The sequence below is a fragment of the Epinephelus fuscoguttatus genome, linkage group LG19 (genome assembly GCF_011397635.1).
Source record: "Epinephelus fuscoguttatus linkage group LG19, E.fuscoguttatus.final_Chr_v1".
NCBI lineage: Eukaryota > Metazoa > Chordata > Actinopteri > Perciformes > Serranidae > Epinephelus > Epinephelus fuscoguttatus.
Genome location: NC_064770.1, coordinates 39,798,239 through 39,820,695, shown reverse-complemented (window position 1 = coordinate 39,820,695; position 22,457 = coordinate 39,798,239). Strand labels below are relative to the sequence as shown.

The 22,457-nt window shown below is 42.1% G+C and overlaps 2 protein-coding genes across 2 annotated transcripts in view; both read right to left on the bottom strand.

Annotated features, from left to right (window-relative positions):
* Positions 1 to 6,166: 6,166 nt before the first annotated feature.
* On the bottom strand, positions 6,167 to 9,928 carry LOC125879328 (cytochrome c oxidase assembly factor 3 homolog, mitochondrial). The gene is made up of 2 exons (XM_049561166.1): positions 9,720 to 9,928; positions 6,167 to 6,460 (listed from the first exon to the last, which is right to left on the bottom strand). The coding sequence occupies exons 1-2, from the start codon at positions 9,886 to 9,888 to the stop codon at positions 6,354 to 6,356; spliced, it is 276 nt and encodes a 91-aa protein (XP_049417123.1). The 5' UTR covers positions 9,889 to 9,928; the 3' UTR covers positions 6,167 to 6,353.
* A 2,145-nt stretch (positions 9,929 to 12,073) lies between these two features.
* The window catches only part of LOC125879293 (beta-1,4 N-acetylgalactosaminyltransferase 2-like), a 28,424-nt gene continuing 18,040 nt past the window's right edge, over positions 12,074 to 22,457 (bottom strand). Inside the window, exons 7-12 of the mRNA XM_049561090.1 lie at positions 21,443 to 21,556; positions 19,702 to 19,788; positions 19,370 to 19,551; positions 17,547 to 17,690; positions 16,707 to 16,935; positions 12,074 to 14,719 (exon numbers count right to left, since the gene is read on the bottom strand). Of these exons, the coding sequence (XP_049417047.1) occupies positions 14,523 to 14,719; positions 16,707 to 16,935; positions 17,547 to 17,690; positions 19,370 to 19,551; positions 19,702 to 19,788; positions 21,443 to 21,556 (953 nt within the window). The 3' untranslated portion in view covers positions 12,074 to 14,522. The remainder of the gene's footprint in view (positions 14,720 to 16,706; positions 16,936 to 17,546; positions 17,691 to 19,369; positions 19,552 to 19,701; positions 19,789 to 21,442; positions 21,557 to 22,457) is intronic.

Genomic DNA, 22,457 nt, shown 5'->3' with positions numbered 1-22,457 from the left:
AGCAAGACGTCATGAACATTCAGGGATCAGCCCAGAACATCTACAGCAGATATGAGATATAAGAATGGCTAAAATCTGTGTTTTACAAAATAACCAAGGCAGTTTCTGATGGTTGCAACAGTCAGCAGTTAGTAGGACGTGGACAGGCTCTTGCTTTGAATGGCTTCAGCACATCTGCGGCCACAGGACATCACTAGTCTCTCACACGCTCTGATGTGATTTTGGTCCACTCTTCTTCCAGTCTCTTCCACAGTTGGGTGACTGTAGTGGGTTTCTTAGCCATAACTTTGTCACCAAGGATTTTCCAGAGGTTTCTGTTGGGTTTAGATCAGGACTCTGGGCTGGCCATTTCATTATTTCAATGTTTTCAGCTTCAAGGAGCTGCTTTAGTCGTTTTGCTGTGTGACAGAGAGGCATTGTCCTGCATGAAAATTGCTGGCTGATCGGGTGATGAGCGTTGTCGAAGAAGGTTCTGATAAACATTTATATTCACTCTGCCATGTCGCTGTATAAGAGGCCCAACTCCTGCAGCAGAAAACATCCCCCAAACCATGACACTTCCTCCTCCACCTTTCACTGACGTCTTTATTTACACACTTTGGGTTCAGTCTTTCCCCAGTATGACGACGAACTTTGGACCAGTTCTCCTCTGCCCACACAACATGCTCCTCAGCAAAGGTTAGTCTAGCATTTTGATTCCTTCTGCGAATGAGAGGTTTGCTCACTGCAGAGTGGGCTTTCAGTCCAAATTCTGTTCAACGTCGAGACACTGTACGACGAGACAGACCCTTACCCTGTTCAGCAGTAGAGTTCACACAGTGAGATCTGCTCGTCAACCCAAAGTCTCATTGCTAGCGTGACTCCAAAGCGATGGCGTGGATATCCTCTGTGCTGCGTACACCTTGGCACAGGTGTGTGAAGTTAGTCTGAAGGTGAGTGTGCAGATATTCATTGGTCATCTTTTTTAAGGACGTGGTAAACACATATTAAGTAAAGACTTTCTCATTTTTCTCTTGAGTGACAGTGAAAAGTGTCACTCAAGAGAAACTTTCAAATTCAGCAGACGTACCTGCACAGGATCTGAGACACACACACACACACACACACACACACACACACACACACACACATTCAAATACCTGCGTGACTCAGGAACAGATAGAACACTGAGTTTGATAACCAAATCTTGTCTCACTCCCTGCACCACACAAAGATATTATAAGACAGATATCGAGAGTCTCAACAGCCTGTTTGTGGAGCCAAAGAGCAGTTTCATGTCATGTTCAACATCCTCCAGAAAAAAACACCAATGTGAGGTTTATTATTGCTAAACTTAGATTTATGGAATGCCAGAATCATTACCAAATTAATTACCGCCCCGTGGTTGTATGACTCCGCCCACCAGTCCATGGATGCTTCACACACTATACAATCAGCACAGTTTCAAGATTAGAGTCACCAATTCAGGATCTGACCAAATGTCTCCCCTTCTGTTCCTGAGATATGACGTTAAAACATGATGATGTCACAGTCAAGCTGACCTTTGACCTTTTGACCTTCATTATTTTATCCTGTGAGGTCACGCTGACTTTTGACCTTCGACCACCAAATTCTGCTCAGTGTATTCTGCATGTCCAAGTGGATGTTTAAAGAAATTCCTTTGAGGGTTTCTTGAGACATCACATTCACAAGAATGAGACAAACGCAAGGTCACAGTGTCCTTGAACTTTGACCACCAAAATGTTGCTGTTTCAGTTAGGTATGATAAAAATCTACTCGGCAAAGAAAATTTCAGAGATAAGTCCAAGTGGACGTTTGTGCCTAACTTGAGGAAAATTCCCGAAGACATTCCTGAGATATGACGTTAATGAGAATGAGATGGGCAAGGTCACAGTGACCTTGACTTGTGACCACCAAATTCTAATCAGTTCATCTTTGAGTCCATGTGGGCATTTGTGCCAAATTTAAGGAAATTCCCTTGAGGGTTTCTTGAGACATTGCATTCACAAGAATGAGACAGACGCAAGGTCACAGTGTCCTTGACCTTTGACCACCAAATGTTGTTGTTTCAGTCAGTTATGATAAAAATCTACTCGCCAAAGAACATTTCAGAGATAAGTCCAAGTGGACATTTGTGCCTAACTTGAGGAAACTTCCATAGGACATTCCTATGATATTATGCTAATGAGAATGAAATGGGTAAGGTCACAGTGACCTTGACGTATGACCACCAAATTCTAATCAGTTCATCTTTGAGTCCAGGTGGACATTTGTGCCAAATTTAAGGAAATTCCCTAAAGATGTTTTTGAGACATTGCATTCACAAGAATGAGACAGACGCAAGGTCACAGTGACCTTGACCTTTGACCACCAGAATGTTGTCGTTTCAGTCAGGTATGATAAAAATCTACTTGCCAAAGAAAATTTCAGAGATAAGTCCAAGTTGACGTTTGTGCCTAACTTGGGGAAACTTCCCTGAGACATTCCTGAGATATTATGATAATGAGAATGAGATGGGCAAGGTCACAGTGACCTTGACTTATAACCACCACATTCTAATCAGTTCATCTTTGAGTCCAGGTGGACATTTGTGCCAAATTTAAGGAAATTCCCTTAAGGGGTTCTTGAGACATGGCATTGAACCTGCTTTGTCCTCTCATGCACCTTAGAGGAACTCCCTTCCTTGAACATTTTTAAAGGTCTTTTAAAAACTGCCATGAAGGAAACATGTTGCTGCTCTGTATAGTCCCTGACCTGAGTGGAATATGAAACGGCGTCACTGGTCAGGCTCATATATCCCTCTTCTTTTACTGTTCTCTCTCGTGATGCTTCTATGTGTTGTTTGTGTTTAACTGTGTAACACAGGTCTGAACCAGGACTCCCTGAAAGAAGAGATCACGTATGTCAATAAGGCCTTCCTGGCCACATACAGGATGAATAAGATGAATAAAATAAGGCTGTGACACTGCTCTCAGTGACGGCAGGTTGGAACAGACTGAACTCAGTGAATGTTCACCTGTTCACCTGCACTCTGTCTCCAGGCTGCCGGCCCGTCAGACACTTACCGGTTGTTTTGTACAATTTGCATTTGTATTTTGTTTAGATATTTACCTTCTATTTGCATTTGTATTTGTTCAGATAATCCGCCTTTGCATTCCATATTTTCAAGTATTCCTTACTCCTCATTCCACATGGTTTTACTTTAACACCTTCTACAAAAAGACTAAAACACTTCATTGATATCTGATCAGTCAGCTTTACATCTGTCCCACAGACAACAGGCCAACACACAAACAGGAAGTAGATCAGCTCTGCGCTCAGGATTTTGGGTAAACAGGCTGTGATGTGGTGCTGGTTGTGGTCGCTTAGCAACCTCAGACGCAGCCAGCCTCCAGGCCCTAGAAAGATGGCACTGAGTAGCGCCCAGTGCCCGACCTCACATTTTCCAGGCAGTTAAAGACGCAGTGTGCGGCCTTTTATACTTTACTTTCATCACCTTACATGGTAATACCTGCACTGTCCACTAGGGGCAGATGAACCAATGCCAAAATATCGATACTCTCGATGCTACATTTTTATTTTAAAGATCGATCCTCGCGTCAGTAGGATACGTCAGACTTAATTCGAACATAACTGTTTCCATCCCCCGTTTTGCGAATCAACATTTTTTTGGAATCAACAAAAACCCAGCTAAAGCGTATGGGGTGCTGTTTGTAAAGTTTCTCACGCTGAAAATAACATCAACATTTTGCCACATTTAGCTTCAAACAATGTTTAAAAAAGTGTGAATTTTTTAACGTCACCTTTTACCACATTTATAGCAATATTTGTTACCTTAGAAATATATTAAATAGTTAAATCTAAATATTAAATGTGGCACCTAAATGTTAAATCTAAATGTCAAATCTAAATCTCAATGTTAAATGTTAAATCTAAATATTAAATGTGGCACCTAAATGTTAAATCTAAATGTCAAATCTAAATCTCAATGTTAAATGTTAAATCTAAATATTAAATGTGGCACCTAAATGTTAAATCTAAATATTAAATCTAAATCTAAATGTCAAATCTAAATCTCAATGTTAAATAGTTAAATCTAAATATTAAATGTGGCACCTAAATGTTAAATCTAAATATTAAATCTAAATGTCAAATCTAAATCTCAATGTTAAATGTTAAATCTAAATATTAAATCTAAATCTAAATGTTAAATCTAAATCTAAATATTAAATCTAAATGTTAAATCTAAATCTCAATGTTAAATGTTAAATCTAAATGTTCTGGGTGAAACTAAATATTTAGCTAATATGCAAATTCACACTGCCGGTCACCGGAAGTACCAAAATAAAAGCTCGAGATGGTCAGACTGTGTTTATAGAATCAAATAACGAATTAAAACCAACTTATCGGGGGAAATGAACACTTGAACATACATTAGCGTGATAATAACTACCTAAAATAACAAGAAACGTGTTTGGAGAAATTTTATTTCACGTGTACTTTGAGTTGTTAGTGTCCCTTCGGAGGGAATCGCCTTGTTGTTTACAAATACTTCCGGGTAGAAAACCAGCAGAGTTTAGCTACATATATGTGTGTGTATATCTCACATTTTTCACGTCACTATATCACCGTTTAGACTAATCTGATGTTTGTAAAGTCCATAAACACAATGACTGAATACACATTACTATTTCTGTGTGCACGTTTGTAATTAATAACATGGTTATCGTAGATTAGCTGGGCTAACCGTTAGCTGTTAGCCCCGTTAGCGGTGTCTGTAGTAACTCAATAACTCAGTGAACGGTCCGTGAAAAAAATATTTTTTTTCCAGCGGATGTCTTAGTTACAACATGATTGAGCTAACTGGAGTAGTTTCATGTCGTATCCGACAACGGGAGGCTTTTAACAGATGACGTCCTGATGTTAGCTGTCTGTTAGCTGCAGCCACTGATGCTTTCTAGACATCGTGATTTCCCAAAACTGAATAAATACCACACATAGCAACACAAAACTGCTTTGCTGGAAAAAGTGTTTTTTTCACTGACCATTTATTGAGTTATTACAGACACCGTTTACAGCTAACGGCTAAACTCTGCTGGTTTTCTACCTGGAAGTATTTGTAAACAACAAAGTGATTCCGAAGGGACACTAACAACTCAAAGTACACATCAAATAAAATTTCTCCAAACACGTTTCTTGTTATTTTAGGTAGTTATTATCACGCTAATGTATGTTCAAGTGTCCATTTCCCCCGATAAGTTGGTTTTAATTCGTTATTTGATTCTATAAACAGTCTGACCATCTCGAGCTTTTATTTTGGTACTTCCGGTGACCGGCAGTGTGAATTTGCATATTAGCTAAATATTTAGTTTCACCCAGAACATTTAGATTTAACATTTAACATTTAGATTTAGATTTAATATTTAGATTTAACTATTTAATATATTTATAAGTTAACAAATATTGCTGTAAATGTGGTAAAAGGTGACGTTAAAAAATTCACAACACTTTTTTTAAACATTATTTGAAGCTAAACGTGGAAAAATGTTGATGTTATTTTCTGCGTGAGCCACTTTACAAACGGCACCCCATAAAAGCAAGCGTATTTTAGTTTGTGCGAATCAGGGAATTTTAATTCGACTTTTGGCGTTTCCATCATAATTTTCCGATGCGATACTTCTAGATGTGCGTCTAAACAAGCTGATGGAAACATGGCTACTGTAAAGATGAGCAACTGAGGAGACAAGGAATTGCGCGCCCTCCTTGTCCTCGCAAACGAAGAGGCCATTAACCGTCAGATGACGGGGACGGTGAAGAACGGGCCGACTTATGAGAGAATCGCCGAAGGACTGACCAGCCGCGGCTTCCCTCCCACGTCACTGTTTACGTCACACGCTGAGCTACACGTTTTATTACTTGCTCACGCCCCCCATTGCCCCGAAAAAGGCAAAGCAGGTGTCTTTAGACTTCCTCTCGAGACATTTCAGTTTGATCTTTTTTATATATTTGCAAAACCTTGCATCCTGTGTCTGCTCCGTGGTTCTGGGGAGCTGAGTGTCGACAGATTATTTTAATGCAAGTAAAAGGAATTTATTTGGACATTATGGATCTGTAACTGTGTGACTGCAGGTTTACATGATGCAGACAGTAGATCAGACACCAGCGGTTTCAACAACACATTAAATTTATTTCCACACAGAAATGAAAGAAAACATGTGTAATGTCCTCATGTGACCTCCTGTAACAGGTCATACATGTTCACAGCTCAGCAGACAGACTCATCACATGCCAGTGTGATGTCACGGTACAGTCTATAGATGCCCCCAGTTCAGGACAGCTGGTGGTCGGTGTGGTCAGGAGTTGGCGCCGGTCCTCGGCCCTCTGATGATGTTGATCTTGGCTTCGTCGTCCAGCTCCTCCATGATTCTCTCCTGCTTGACGGACAGGATGGTGTAGCTGACTGGACACTGCAGGTCAAAGGAAACCACGGCAACACTCTGAAAAACAGCCGCCATCTTGTTTTTCATGTTTTTGATTTCATTCTGTGAATCTTTACTGGAAGCTGACAGAGGGATGGGAAACCACTTCAACTCTTTGCTGGAACCAAAGAACGAGGATCCAAATCTGTTTCAAAATAAAGGTGCATGATTTCCAACCATCTCCCTCGCAGCTCATCACATACAGACGCTCGGCCAGTCGCCCTCAGCGTAACATATGGAGAACATTCAGGTTCGTTTTGGTCGTTTTCATGAGATTTGTTGACAGTAGAAAACACACAGACTAAAACCAGTCTAAATCAATCTGAGGAGCTGACAGCTGCTTTGTCTTCACTTCCACAGATCTGGTCACATCACTGTGACCTTTAGTTTCAGTTGTTTGTATGAAGGTTGGAAAAGTTCAAGCAGAGCAGAGCTGCTTATAAACTGATATAACATCTAATAACAGTAAATAAAGTGCTTGTTTAGCAGCAGCTCACTCAGCTGAAGGACTTCCTGCTCTCTGCTTCATGTGGCATTATCGTCATGAGCTGCACTTTGGCTCCCTCTGCTGACACACTGTGATAATGCAAAACAATTTTAACCATTTGACATTTGAAACTTAATTAGGGACTGTTTGTTAATTATTAGAGGGGAGGGGGCGGGGCTAAATGGGCAGGCTCTTCAGGTAATTATTGAAGCACTGAGGAGGGAGCAGGCCTGCAGCAGTACACTGGTTTTAAGGTTAACTGTGATATTAAAATTGACGATTATCATATCGTTTACATTTGCTTATCTATGATATTTCTAAAAAAGCAACTTGACGGAGAATCTCAAGTCAACTCAACGATTTTTTCAAAAGGGAGAACTTTTACACCAAAAATTTTCATTTAAAAAAATGGTTTCAAGTTTCAATTATAGCAATAAAACATTTGTTCAACCCAAAACAACCTCTATGGTTTCATTCCTTTAAAGATCATTTTGACTGAGACTAATAACTGTAACACCCCGCCATCACGATTTTGTTGGATCTCCACAATCACACCACTTATCATAATCAGAAACTGTGATTATTAAAGGTGGAGAGAGGTTCATGCATTTTCCTCCAGTCACTCTGGAAGCTCAAGGAAAATATGTGCAGCTGCAGCTCAGGATCAGTGGTGTCAGTCGTTACCACAGGCCCAGTGTACGCAGTTTCTATCTATGCACCTGAACTAGCTCCTGTGTTAACTTATCGTCTCGTCACATCATCAAATGGAGACTTGACGCTGTATATATATTAGGGCTGCAGCTTACCATTATTTTCATTATCGACTAATCTGTCGATTATTTCTTCAATGTATCAACATGCTCAATCGGCTGAAAAGCTGCAGACGCCGAAGTGTCGACGGTGCGGGACACACCGCAAAAACTATGGCAACAGACGGCCGACCGTGGACTCGGTGCGTCAGCGCCTTTAGCTGCGCTGTTTTGCCCCTGGCGTGCTTCTCACTGACTGCACGTACCACTCTAGGCTCTTAAAAGCAAACTAAAGAACTACCTTTGTAGCCTGGCTTTTAATTGAGCTCTCCTTTATTTTATTTTATCATAATTTTTTTATATTATTTTTCTTTTTCTTTTTTTAATTTTGTATTTATGATTATAGTGTATTTATTTATTTATTTTTATTCCTGTTTATTGAAAGATCTAAAACTTTGTTCTTTGTTCTTTATTCTGACTTTCTATCCTGCCTCTGGTGTTTCTTTAATTCTGACTTAGAAAGACATATATCGGCTGTAATGTATCCTATCAGTATCTCTGTTTCATAATAACCGGTATCGGCATCAGCTCTGAAAAAACCATATCGGTCGATCTCTAACTGAGTAGTTTTTATATATCTTATTTATAGTTTATGTAGAATAAGTATATATTTTATCACAGTTTGTTTTAGATTACCACTGACTGTTTTACAAATAAATAAATAAATAAATAAATAAATAAACCCATGATGCGACAGGTTTGCCTTGTAAAACGCACTTACAGCCGAGCAGGGGTCCATTTCAGAAAGGAGGTTCAACAAACTGTGAGCCTAACCCTGAACTCTGAGATGAATCACTCTGGGTTACGGGTTTCAGAACAGCTGATTTCAATCGGTTCAATCAACACAGAGTTTGTTCACTCTGAGTTAAGCGCATGCACCACGACTTTAAAAAGCTGCCATCAATGGAGCCCCGATACCATGATTCACCATGGCAACAAGCTGCAAGAAAAGGTGTGCATTTTTTACTCCTCTGGAGTTGGATATTTTAATGCGCTCATACAGCGAATTTGAAGCTGTTTTCAGGAAGAAGAGGAACACGGCTGCAGCAGCGAAGGAACGGGAGTCGGCGTGGGAGAAAATTACTGCTCGAGTCAGTGCGAAAGTTTAAATGTATTTTATACATTTATGCAATCACAATAATGTTAGGCTGCAGATACAAACAGGTGGAATGGTGTTAATCCCACCTCATTATTTTTCAAGTGAAAATGGTCTAAAACAAGTTCCTTTCAGGTGTGATTTGTTTTGACTAGAAATAAGACACACATTCTATGATTGAGTTTGTGCAGTGTGATGCAGTCTGACATTTTGCGACAGTCAGTCTACCTGCACATTAATGCTGTCAATGGACTTCATATTCACATAGTCTCCTTCATTGTGTGAAGGAGCAATGATGGGAATGTGGGTTCCATCAGTGCACCCTATCACACCGGGAAATCCTAAAAGAAAGGTTGCAGCACCATGTCATTAACTGAATATGATTTATAATCATACATTTGAACTGATTTCTGCATCATTCACCTGCAATCCTGTGGAGCTCCTCCTTGATGACCCTCACAGGTTTATGTCCAGGGAACACAACAAAAGAGTTTAATAGATGTTTCAGAGCTGGGACACTTTCCTCACGGCTCTGCAGACAGTGGCCGCACTGATATTTTCTGCATCTCTGATATTATACAGAAAACTCCCGTTTGCAAAAAGACGAAGAGCAACACAAAGAATCAGGGTAGATGAAAGTGCACGTCCACGGTTGGTGACGTTGGTTACGTCACGACGGATGAGGTTATGGACATAAATGATGGACTGTGATGTGAAACGGACCCCACGTGGCGCCATGTTTTATTTACTGAGTTTTTTGTTTGTTTTTCCAAACACACACACACACACACACACACACACACACTGTGGGTGAAGGGCAGCAGCTCCTCTCACACACTGAAGGATACACATCGCGACCACAAACGCTCCGATGCCCAGTCCCGTCAGCAGGTTCCTACTGCGCAGCCGCGACGCGTTTCTCCTCCAGGAGTCGAGCTCCTGTCGGCGGCGGAGCAGCTGCCTCTGAGCCGCTGTCAGTGCGGGTTTACCGGATCCTTCTGCTCCTCTGTCCGCCATCACTGTTTGGACCGTCAGCTGACTGAACCGGAAACACTCTTCTTCTTCTTCTTCTTCTTCTTCTTCTTCTTCTTCTCCTTAAGGAGCACAGCGCCCCCTGCTGGACCGGAGTGTGAGGAGGACTCTGAATCAACAGTGTCTAAAGATCCAACCTTGATTTGACATTTTGTCTTTTGCTGTGAGGCAGCAGTGCTAATCACCACTCACCGTGCCGCCCCTTTGTGTTGTACTCATGGTTTTTAATTATGCGTTAATCTTACAGGTCTGATTCAGCGTATGTCTGTGGATTTTATTGTTGTGATTTTATGTGTAAAACACTTCAATGTTGATTTTATGAGTGCTGTACAAATAAGCCTTATTATAGTTGCTGTCGTGAGGAAGACCTGGCTCATTGAAAATGCTTGAATTTATATATTTTGTGCAAAAACAGAAATTAAAGTTCTTTTAATATCATTTCACGTGGCGTCTGCTGACATCATGTCTCCTGCAGCTGCCTCATTGTTTCACCTGCCTACACAGCACCAAATAAGTGTTCACACTTTTACCCAGACAGCACACATACACCTGGCCGACGTCGGCCCGACGTATCAAGTTTAGATCGTTAAGACGTAGCAGGGAGAGCGTTTGATCATTGCCAATACGTCGCTGTGATCGAAAATGACCACCACACAACGTTCAAACGATCAATAACAGAAGCTGTGCTCAGTGGGCGCGTATGTTTCATTAACTACAACCTTTATTCATTTAGGTCGGACCTTTCAAACTACAAATATTTCACCTTCAATGTGAGAAATCAGTGCTAACATTCAATAGCTGACTGTTACCATATTTCGTGTGTAAGTGTGCACAATGAAGAGACAAAAGTCAATTTGACAAACTTCATTTTCAAATTTCCACAAACAGTATCTGATGGCCAGTCCGCTTCTCCTGGCACCCTGCAAGACACAGAAAAGCCGACGGGCACGTAACTTCAAAAGACAAATCCTAACTTCACCACTGTATTTTTTTTTTAGCATTTCATCTGTCTTTTAGCCAGATTGAAGGCTTTGGGTCCGTCACTCTGCTTCATTTACTGTGGAAACTGTTAAATAACGGGATCCATTAACTGTTAACAGCAGCTCAACAATCAGTCCTTCATTTCAGAAAAACAGTGGTTTCAAAACCGTGCTATTACCTGTAGCCACCGGGTCAGTTTGCTTTGCAGAGGAGGAGACCTCGACTGATAAACTGCCCATAACATCACATTAACAACATACCGAAGGCATCATTGAACTTCACTATTTGACCTCGACACTCCTCTCCGCTCCTCTCACCCACACTTGAGCACCCGTCCAGGCTGCGGAGGTCAGGCCAGGCGAGACCATAGGTGAGTGGATCCCAAGTCTCGAGCCCTGCCCGGGACCACGGGTGGCAGCTCTGGGCACTTCCACTTTAACCCAAAACGAGTGCTCACGATAACCAGATGAGCAGATAACGTCAACTAGGGAAAATAAAATGAAAACACCACAGTTGTAGCCTGTTAGCTAACATGAGCTAAACCGCTGAACTAGCTAACAGCTAACGGAAGATACCGTTAGCTGGTGGGGGCATGTGCTATACACCCAGTCGTGCCTCGCCACTCACCAGGAACCTCTTTTAACGGTCACAGAAGAAACAACAAAGCTATTTTCTGCCAGTTTATTCCAATTAGCTTACCTGAAACCAACTGATGAGATGCTGCATCCTGCGAGCTCAGTTCCAAACAAACACCGCAGAGATGAAATTCCACCTCTGTGGCGACTTCCATATGTGGGCAGGTATGGGCCGACCCAAAGCCAACGTAACAGACGTTTGATGAGCTGGGACAAAGGAGTATTAAATTTAATGATATCCGCCCATGCGGCTGATGCTTGTCAGACGTTATAAATTAGGGCTGATGTGTCGCCCTCAGGCCGTCGGCCAGATGTACAGTATGTGTGCTATCTGGGTAGCGTCCAAAGTATCTTTATTGTCTTTTCCAGTAAACTCAGCTCACAGCCTGGGAAAAGACATTCACGCTCTTAAATCGTTATCTGAGAGCGTCTTTACATTATATGGTTCTCATCATAAAACCATCTGTGTTGACACAGTCACTGACCTTGAACCTGAGAGAACTGAGCCTGGAAAGGTACAGAAGCACCGACACTAACTGAGTTTCAACATTTAATGAAGGTGACAAAGTACAGAAATGACCACGTTGCCTCGATTTACACCAAACAAGGAAATACATCAAGTTTTATATGTTTTCACACCATGAATAAATATATGTATTTATTTTATTTGCAGTAAAGAAATGTACAGTGTGTTATCACAGTGACGTTAATCACAGATATATAAACACGACATCTTATAGGCTGCTGGATCCTACACAACATATAGGAGAGGGCAAGAAATGCCTGTAAACAAATACAAGTAAACAAACGAGCTGCGGTGTTTCTGGATATAAAGCACTATGACGTTTGTATTTGTCAACAGTTTCCACTGAGACGTTGTTGGATCCATGGGTTTATGACCTGTGTGCAGCAGGAAATAGGTTTTGGGCAGGGTTAGTTTTACATAGGGATGTGGACTCATGTCAGTTTACCACAGGATGTCTGTAATATAAATGTCTGATTCGCACGGGATAAGAAATCTCCATAATTCTACCAGAGATGGGAGTGGTAACTCGGTTTGTGCCCTGGCGTCACCTCCCTGTCGACATGTGCGTGCTACATTGCTTCCTGTAAGCATCAGCTGAAGGATAATAATAATTAATGATTAGCCCAATATGAAATATTGCCCATGATCAGGATTGTGTGTATTAGCAATATGGATTTATATTAGGCCTACCTAACACAACCAGAAGTCTCATGGCTCTGACAAGTGCTCGACCTTTTTGATTGGTGTCCCACGCAGGGCTGTGCCATCATTAGAAGAATGTCCACGATCATGACTGCCAACAGCAGCGGATGCTTCATCAGGCGCCTCCATCATCGAAAAAACGCGTAAACTAGTTGTTAACATAGAAAAATGGTTGTAAACAGGAGGTGATGAAATATTTACACACATTTTTACAGAGGATCGCGTTCGCACAGGGTTGATATTACCCGAGGTATTTTCTCCGGACTGTTTTCCAGAAGGTAAAAGTCTAAACTAATAGGGTTATAGAGAGCATTAGAGATGCCTGCTGTCTGGGATACCGGGCCCCTGGACTTTAGTCCAGAGTTTGTTGGACCTGTAGCGGCAATCTTTCATCCATCCAGTAGGCCTACTCCACATTACCACCACGATTAAGCAGTCCGTTGGCAATAAGCTTGACATGAAATGAATCTTCCAAGGCAGTAACTCCGTTTGAAAACTTTAATTAAAAAACCAAAAAACAAAGTTACAAGATTCAATCTTAATTGGCTCAACTAGGCACACCGTCAAAAAACTCTGTTGCTCCTTTGGCTGCTTAACCATCTCTGAGGGCTGTTTGACTGTGACATCATCAAAAGCGTGACTTAAAGGAGCATTTCCACATCGTTAAAGTAAAACTACCATACTCTTCTTACTAATATCAATATGGCTCTTACAGGACCCATCCACCACCCCGCCCATCCGCCCTGTAGGGACTTTCCAGCAGCGTTTCATTGCACTGTGGAAGTAACCAACCACATGATGAGCTGACGCTGCCAGTCTGCGTATCATACTGCCACGACAGGTGCTGCCCAGCCACCTGGCGGCGTACCGTAAAGTTACGTCCGGCTGTGTTACAAACTGACGCTGCCTGATGGTGAATTACACCACCACCAGAAGTGGCCTTTGGCTTCTGATGTCTGACATCGAAATCACTGACGCGGTCTGCTGAGTGACATCCACCTCCCCTCCCTCACACCCTACGTGCACTTTCTTGCTTTTTATAGTACGTCAGCCACTTTTAATGTCAAGTATTGGCACAAATGGGTTTCACATTAGAGTTAGATGAAAGCCTGCTGCGTCTCGTGAAGACGCCAAAGGCCGTTGGCAGAAGGAGATGGTGGTAAAATCTGAATGGCTAACCAGGAGAGGGAACGCCCACAGTCTGCTGATGGGCGGAAGCGTTGGGAGTCAGATGGAGAGAGAACTGTTACAGGATATGGCATAAAGAAAGTTTTCATGATTGAGCTTACGCTGAGCTTCATCAACTGAAAATGTTTAAATTCTTCATTCATACATTCAGATCAGCTCCTCACAGAAACATCGGCACCAGGCTGCCTCACAGACAGAAGAGTTCTTCACTTAGCTTTTCTTTGGTGTGAAGCAGGATCTAGTTTCAGCGTCTTTTGTTCAGAATATTTAACTGATAACGTACCGTAGATACATCCAAACCCCCTTAAAAAATGACATAAAATCCTGAGCACAGTTTATTCTGTTTATAACAGCAGTGCACAACTTGTCCTTATCAGTAACTTGAGTTTACTCACAGTCTGCATGTCAGTTACTGAACATATAGTCAGAATATTCAGAATATATTACCCTTACTTACACTAAAAACACACCACCTGACCAAAAAAACATTAAAACAATTAAAATAATAAAGAAAGAAGAGAAATATAAAATACATTCATTTGAACAAGTTGAGGGAAAAGTGCGGCTCGGTGTCCTCTGGTGGTCTTCTATCCATATCGGATACACTTGAGGTTATTTTTGAAGAAGTGAAGCTGCAGTTTGAACTCACTGTCACTACTTGACGGGTGTCTGAAGCTTTTGTAGCGAGTCGCGTCCTTATTGTTGTTTGTTTTGGGCTGATGGCCAATGGACACGTGGCCACACGTGGCGACCAGCAGGGAGCCCAGGCCATCCATAAAGAACTCTGCAGACAGAGACAGACATTCATCCTTTCAGAAAGAAGCCTGCTTGTATCAATAGCCGCAGGAGCGGTTGTGTGTGTGTTACTGTTACAGTCATTAAGGTGCATTCACACCAAAGGCGATGCAAATTGTCGCACTGGAATCTGAACGTGGGATGTTGCAAGTTTGATCGCAGGGTCATTTATGTTTATTTGCATCAAATGCGTGAGATGCGCCAGGAAGGAGGAGGGGTGTATATGCCAGATATGAATATGCTGGACGAGTTAACCTTATATGACCTATAGCTGAAATGAAGAAAGAAAGTCATATTCTCAGAATTTACCAGGTAGTTCAACGTATTTGGTGATTTTTCTCCAAGCAGCTTCTTTTCTGTCTCTGTCTCTGTCTCTGTACAGTACTGAGGTAGAATCATAGCACTCCCAGTGTCCGCAGACCACTACAATAACCTTATCCTCCAGCGTCACACCAATTTCTCAATCAGGTTGAAGAATTTCAACTTGCAAGGATTGCATTGTGCAATTAGTGTCAGTTGCATCAATCACGCCAATCCCATCACTCATCTATTCACATCTTTGCACTGACTTTGTGTTTAATCTCACTGCGTGAAACACTTCCTGCATTAACCTCCGACCCGAACTTTTGTTTGGTTTGCATTTTTATTTCTCCGAGCTATCTGGGATCAGTACGACCCAATAAGTATAAAAACCTAAAAGTTGTCAATGATAAATAAAGTCCCAAAGTCCTCAAACGAGTACTTCCTTATTAACAGTATCTCTGATTGATACTGTTGCTAAAATTGGTCAAATTTGTCCACTTTTGTGGAGGATCAGGATCAGCTGCAGACTGACTTGGCAGAGATGGCTGCCATCTTGTTTTTACATGGATTAGTGTATTGTACTCTTATTGCCACTAGATGGCACAATTAAAGTGTCCATGGACGAGGACAACAGGTCTGAGCTCAGTAGAATGAAGTAGAAGGTGCAGTAAACCCAAAATGTGATGGTGGCACCGCTCATTTGGCAAGTACCGCTGGTAACCGACTGGTCTTCTCTCACGTCATCCCGGTGAGTAAGCAGCTTAATTTCAAACCCTTTACCACTGTTAACTATGTTATCACTGATAGCTCTGTTAGCACCGTTAGCAGCATCAGTGCAGATAGTGGTGCTAACACTGTTAACAATGCTGCGGCACAAGATGAAGCTGTTTATACACGGGGGCTACCTGAGGGGAGACCGGAAGGGGACCAGCAGTTTCTGCAGCAACACCAGTAATCGCTGTGTGAGCAGCACCTCTGGCTAGCTCCCATGTGGGCAGTAAATGGGCTGAAAATGGGCCCTACATAGGATTGACGATGGGTTCAATAATGGCCCCATGCCAGTTGCCCACATAGATGGGTTTAACCATATGAGCCACACATGGATAATGCTAGGGCTACCTGGGGACCAAGTGGATATGGGCCTAACATGGGATCTTATGTGGAGCCCACTTGGGTAAAATCAACAATGTGGGCAATGCGCATGGGGCCACTGAAGAACCAGTGGACAATCCCATATAGAGTAAGTTTTCCAGCCCATTTACAACCCACATGGGCCCAACATAGACATGTTGGCTGGGGAGCTGCCAAGGCTAACGTTAGCTAACCAGCGGGGGCCGCAAGGTGGGCGGTGGGCACCATGTCTCCCCTTGTTAATGCAGCTAACCGGCTGTCTGTCAACATTTACATCACAAAACATTAAAATTTCACCACCTTTAAATGGAGAGTGATTTACAATGTGGCGCTAAAGCTAACTGAGTCATTGGAGTGTTGGACTAAAATAAAGGACCTCCTGTATTCCTGCATTGTTTTCTTGAAAATTAACTGATTATTTGGTTATTTTGGGTCAATAAATTGTTGGGTGCTGCAACACGCTCGTATCATGAACAACAAAAACTGAACAGCGTGGACGTACTGCCACTTGGACTCCAAACTCTGTTGGCGTTAACACCTACCTGAGTGTGCTACTCTCTGGAGCTTAGGGTCAAATCCCACCCTCTGCACAGCATCTGTACGAGCCAGGAAGAAGTTTACCACCCCATCGGCCAGAAAGCATTGTGGGTAACCAGGAAGTGAGTGGAACTTCCCCTTAGACTTCCTGTAAAGGCAGCCCCCGTCGTTTTCCTCTCCTTCCTCATAGATTAGAGAGAAATGAAACTGGTTTCCTTGCACTGTCCCGCCCAGCTAAAAGAACAAACACCAGAGAACTGGTTAGAAACTGGACACTGGTCTGCTGTGTACCTGCCTGTTTCTAAGTACGTGCTGGGACAGGTTCCAGTTGAAGATGTTAACCAAAAAAAAGGTGTGCAAGAGGACAAACAATGCTGTTTGAGAAAAGCAAGTCTAGAAGTCGTCTTCCAGCTCCAGGAGTCTCATTTATAAACATTGCTTATGCACAAAACAAGGCGTACGCTACTTCCCATTGAAAAGTTGTGATCTATTAAAACAGATTTGACGGGAGAAACTTTGGCCCATGCTTACGAACGTTTTGCAGACAGGAAATTGGCGACACACATGGTGAGGTGGAGTCTGATTGTAGAAATTGTCAAATATTTTTGGCGCATGCCATTTTTGGCTTTTGTCCGTAAGTACACTTTTAGTCTGGATCCTGTGCACTGTTTTATTAATAAGACCCCTGGACTCCCTGATGATGTGGACCTCAGACAGAAAGTCCTTATTCAGGACTACAAGAACTCCGCTGAGTACCAAACAATCTGCGCACACCTGACTGAAGAAACAACAACACACTAATTGACACAAGCTGATCCCTCAGACACGAGTCATTTAATTCTCACCACGTCCAGTTCAGGGACGGCCTCCATCACCTCCACCAGCTTCTCGATCTTTGTCTCCTCCTTAAACACAAAGTCATCGTCCACCCACAGGAAGTACTTGGTGGTTACCTGGGAGACAGCCAGGTTCCTGCCAGCAAACCAGCCCTGAGGGAGGAAACTTGGGTCACGTTTGGAGTCTTTTAAAAAATAATTCAAACAAATCAACAAATCACAAATCTTTTATCTATCCACATATGACTCCATGTCATGCTTCTTTGCGTGTTGTGTAGTGCTAAAACATAAAACCGCATAAAAACAAAAACTGCAGCTGTAAAACCCCGACGGAAAAAGCCAAACCTTGACAGTGAAGTTTTAAGTAATTATAGATCCATATCAGATCTTTCTCTTTTAAACAAGATACCTGAAAAACTCATTTTAACCAGCTTAATAGTTTCTGAGTCAAAACAACATTCTTGAAATGTTTCAGTCAGGTTTACGGGCTAACCGCGGTACAGAGTATTGTTGTCAATAAAGTCTATGTTCATATTCTTTCGGATGTAGGTGCTGCGTTCGACATAATTGACCACAATATTCTTATTCGCCTTGAGAACTGGGTTATGCTCTTCCAGACTGTTCCAATCTAGTTCAGATCACACATCTCAGGGAGAAAAGTTTTCGTGACTCCTGGAGATCATACATCAGGTAAATATGACTTGCCTTTTGGTGTTGCTCAGGGAAGGTGTCTTGGTCCCCTTCCTTTTTCTCTGTATATGCTCCTTTTAGGTCACATTATTCGGGAACATAAACTTAATTTTCATAGTTATGCTGTTGATTTGCAGCTGTATATTTTGCTTGAGCCTGATGATGACAATGACCTGTGTTTCCTGTCCACTGGGATGGCAGCAGTTGAACACTGGATAAGCAGTAAGTTTTCTCTTAACGAGCACCATTAATACACAACGTGCCCCAGGTACAATGTTTAGCTCATAAGTCACAAAACCAGCCTGAAAATGACGTTTGGAATGATTGTATTTGAGTCAATGGAGCACAGCTGTGTTGCTGTCGGACCGTTGTTGTAGCTGGTCGATGCTACGCTATGACTGGCCAGGGGCGGGAGTTAACATACAGGCATGTTTGGTTTGTTATCGGTTAATGTGTCTGAATAACACCATGAAGGATGTGTCACTGTCTGTGTTAGTTACACATTACACAATTGCCATTCTCGGAACCCACTGGTTGTATTCAGCATCTGACTTCCGGCAGACAGCGATACAGCCTCTGGGGGCAGACCCCCGATTTTTTGGCATTCCGGATTTTGATTTGGGCGGAGGAGGCGAATTTCCGTTTCTGACGTCCGTTTATATATAAGTAAATATGCTGAACCATTGCGATGGATTCAGAGTTTGCAGTGACACCAATTATGTTCCGCCTCGTTAGTTCACCGCACGGACGGTTTAACCTGGCAACAACTGCAGCCGGCTCAAACGTGATTGGTCAATATCACGCGGACTACAAACAGCCTACAACCGGAAACCAGGGCTCTTCCGCTCTTCTTCCAGAGGCAAGATCTCCAAGGTTTGTCTACTGACTCTACATTCACTGAATGTAGAGTCTGTATATAGAGACTACACAATTGCTAATCAATTGATATCAGTTTGGTTCATACTTAAAATCCATATTTTAAATTTAGACTCAGAGATGAAGTTGGTTTTAATACAACAAATTAAATTATAGTTCGATATATAAATTAATTAACACATGAAAGACTCTTTAGACCAACATGTCACATTAACAGTCAATATTTGGAGATTTTTATATATGTGTGTGTGTGTGTGTGTGTGTACCTGTGCTGGAGGCATGAAGTACTGTCGGATGTGTTCTCCAGGAATGTGCTCTGGTTCAAAGCTGTCATCTGCAATGACGACTTCTATGTTGCCATAGAAACGCCGGATGCTACTCAACAACACCTTGAGCTGTGGGTAGCGAAGGAATGTCTTCGTGGCGATGGTGACGTGAGAGCTGATATCTGGCAGTCAGAGAAGGGAGCAAAGGATTACTGTACTTACAGAGAGGAGATACGATGATCAGACACAACGCAGAATGAATTGTGCTCGATTGGTTCGACCTGCAGAAACCTGTTGATTTTTAAGCCCCACCCTGCCGACTGCACTCCTACCTGTTCCCATGTCGTACAGGACCGGCAGGTGAGGCTGTTTGATGGTGATGGGAAACACAGCTTCATGGTTCTCAAACTGGAAGGAAGCTAAGCAGAGAGAAGGACAGCTAAGCTTTGTCTTACTGGTGAATACACTGATGACATTTTGGAAACAAATTCATTGAATCAAAGAACAATCCACAAACTACACAAACAGTTTCAACACAAACAGTTTCAACACAAACACACATACCTCTTCAAAACACAGACAACTGCACTTAACAGTCAAAAAGTTGAGTTTGGAACGTTGGACACTTCTCACGCTCATTGGTCACCATTTCACCAACAAACACATTTCAAACTTGTGAAATTTTGGCCGACAATCGCAGTGAACATCCGAGCATTGTACAAATGTGTATTTTTCACTACCACTTTATTGTTGTCAGTTAGAAGTCATCAGTTTGTTTATTGGGTTAATTCTGCAATAATAATAGCACCAAAAATGAAAACGTGAATGCTAACATTAGCTTGTGAGCTAGCTGATAGTGGCACATTTTATCATACGACATTAACATTACATGAGTTGTAGCATAAACTACACGGTCCAGGGGCGTAACGTTGGTTATGTTTGGTGTTTATGCTTAACTGTCTTCACTGTCGAAGATTTTAGTGTCAGATCTGTGATCAAATGCTTGACAAGTTGTGAACATTCGCTACATGCAGCAGCTATCATGAACTCAGTAGATCAGCTGGTGACAGAGCCGGACGCTATCAGCCAGGGACAATCACACTGTGCCATCAGAGCATGTTCATTTTAATACAATGAATAAATACAGACGAAGACAAGTGAGGAAACAAGAAGATATTTTGGTGATTGATGTTAAATGTTGGCGACATTTGACTGAAGTACTTAGTACACTCACATGCTATGAATTGCAACTGAACTCTGCTCGGTTGTCGGCAGTATGGAGGCAGTCCCCAGCGCTTGTAAGGAGAAAGGTTGGGGTGGTGGATAGGTCACAAAAGCATGGAATTACCTCACGTTCCGATCTGTAGCCACGACGTAAACTACGGAGTAATCTTTGAGGTAATATGCCCCGCCAATGTACGTCCACTAAGTGTTTGTTTTTGTCACTATCAGGCTCAGACTGTTATTCTAAGTGTCTGACAACATGATGGAAAGGATCCCTGCAGAGAAGTAAAACGCTTTTCTTTAACTTTTTCTTGACCTGGTCTGTTTGTTGCTGAGAGCTGAAGACAAAAGCTGACAAAAACAAATATGTGCACGTACACTGACAGTGTGAACCCACCCACAGTGCTTTGGACTGTTCTTCGTATGTTTTCCTACAAAAAGATTTGTACATATCCAATGTATTTTGAAAAGCCGCAATCATGTGACCAATGGGCTGACGGTAGTGAACAAGGAAGCAGTCCTGAGTGCTTGTGAGGAGGCAGGTCGGGGTGGTGGATGTGTCACAAAAAACTGGACTTTCACCCGGGACTTTTCCCTGGAGTCACGGGTTCAGATCTGTGTGAACTCTGAGTCATTTTAAGGTTCGTCCTCACCATTTTTCTTTTCCTAAACTTATCCACAGTAACGTAAGGATGTAACGTGACGCCATCCATGAGGTGCAAATTCATAGGATGTTATATGACCCATTCTATGAGAGTACAGAGACAAATGCGAGTGTACCAACTGAAGTATCCAGTTTGAGACACAGCATCTGTTTTCTAGCTCAGGTCCAGTTTGTCAGAAGCGTACCGAGGTCTCCGGTGTGCACGTGGTAGACAGTGCTGGTGTAGGACACTTTGGCCAGCAGGTCATTCAGGATCAGCAGGCTGCTCGATTCCAGAATCAGTCTGCTCTCACCATCACCTGTCAGTAGTTTTTGACACAACATTAAAAAAAGAGTTAATTTTATATTATTTATCTTATTATATTATCATTAGTTATATTATTTGTATTATATTCATGGAGACAAAAGAAGTTTTAGTAAATTATATAAGTGTGTATTACTGTGTTACATTTTACAGTGCATGATGTCACATGTAATGTACTTTTTGTATAATAACCATACTTTCTGATTAGTGAAGTTTCTTCTGGGGTGATTTATCATTATCAGTCAAACTGATTCTGAAGCTGATGAGACAGATAATAAGTAAATAACTGAGACAAATGTTTGTGACATAAAGAGATGATAAAAGGTAATAAACAAAAAGCAAGATAAAATTTAAAGAGAGAAAGAGAAACACGGCGATGCAACTTGAGCTTCCTGACGATCATAATAGTCGAAACTTTGACACAGATTTGAGGACACAACATTCACTGCGACGGACTCAATTTGATTATGGCATGCAAATGAATCAAAACCAATGGCTGCTTGGGTGGTATAAAAAATATATTAAGATATCTAAAACTCCCCCACCTGACACCTGCAGAGCACCCAATGGTAGGAGGCTGCCCCGCCCACATCCGGCCAGCGGCTTCGACCTTTTCATAACGCCCAAACACCATCAGCTGTCAGTGCGCTCTAATTCAGCCCCCGACACAAAAAGTAAAATCTGACTTCTCAGAGGTTCCTACTCTGCACGTCATTGTGTCTAGTCTGTCCAACCCTGGTGTTTTCTTTTTGAAATAATAATATCTAAAACACTGCAGCATGATTTGCAAAAAAGTCAGCTGCTGTATTAAGGACACAACATCAAGTCTTGTCCGCTGCTGTTTGCTTGGTTGATTGACCAAATCAGACCTAGCCATCGCTATTTAATAACTACAA

Coding starts and splice junctions, on each gene's coding strand:
- LOC125879328 (XM_049561166.1), bottom strand. CDS start 9,888: ATGGCGGACAGAGGAGCAGAAGGATCCGGTAAACCCGCACTGACAGCG. Junction 6,461..9,719: donor AGCGTTTGTGGTCGCGATGT/GTATCCTTCAGT, acceptor TGCAGTGTCCAG/TCAGCTACACCATCCTGTCC.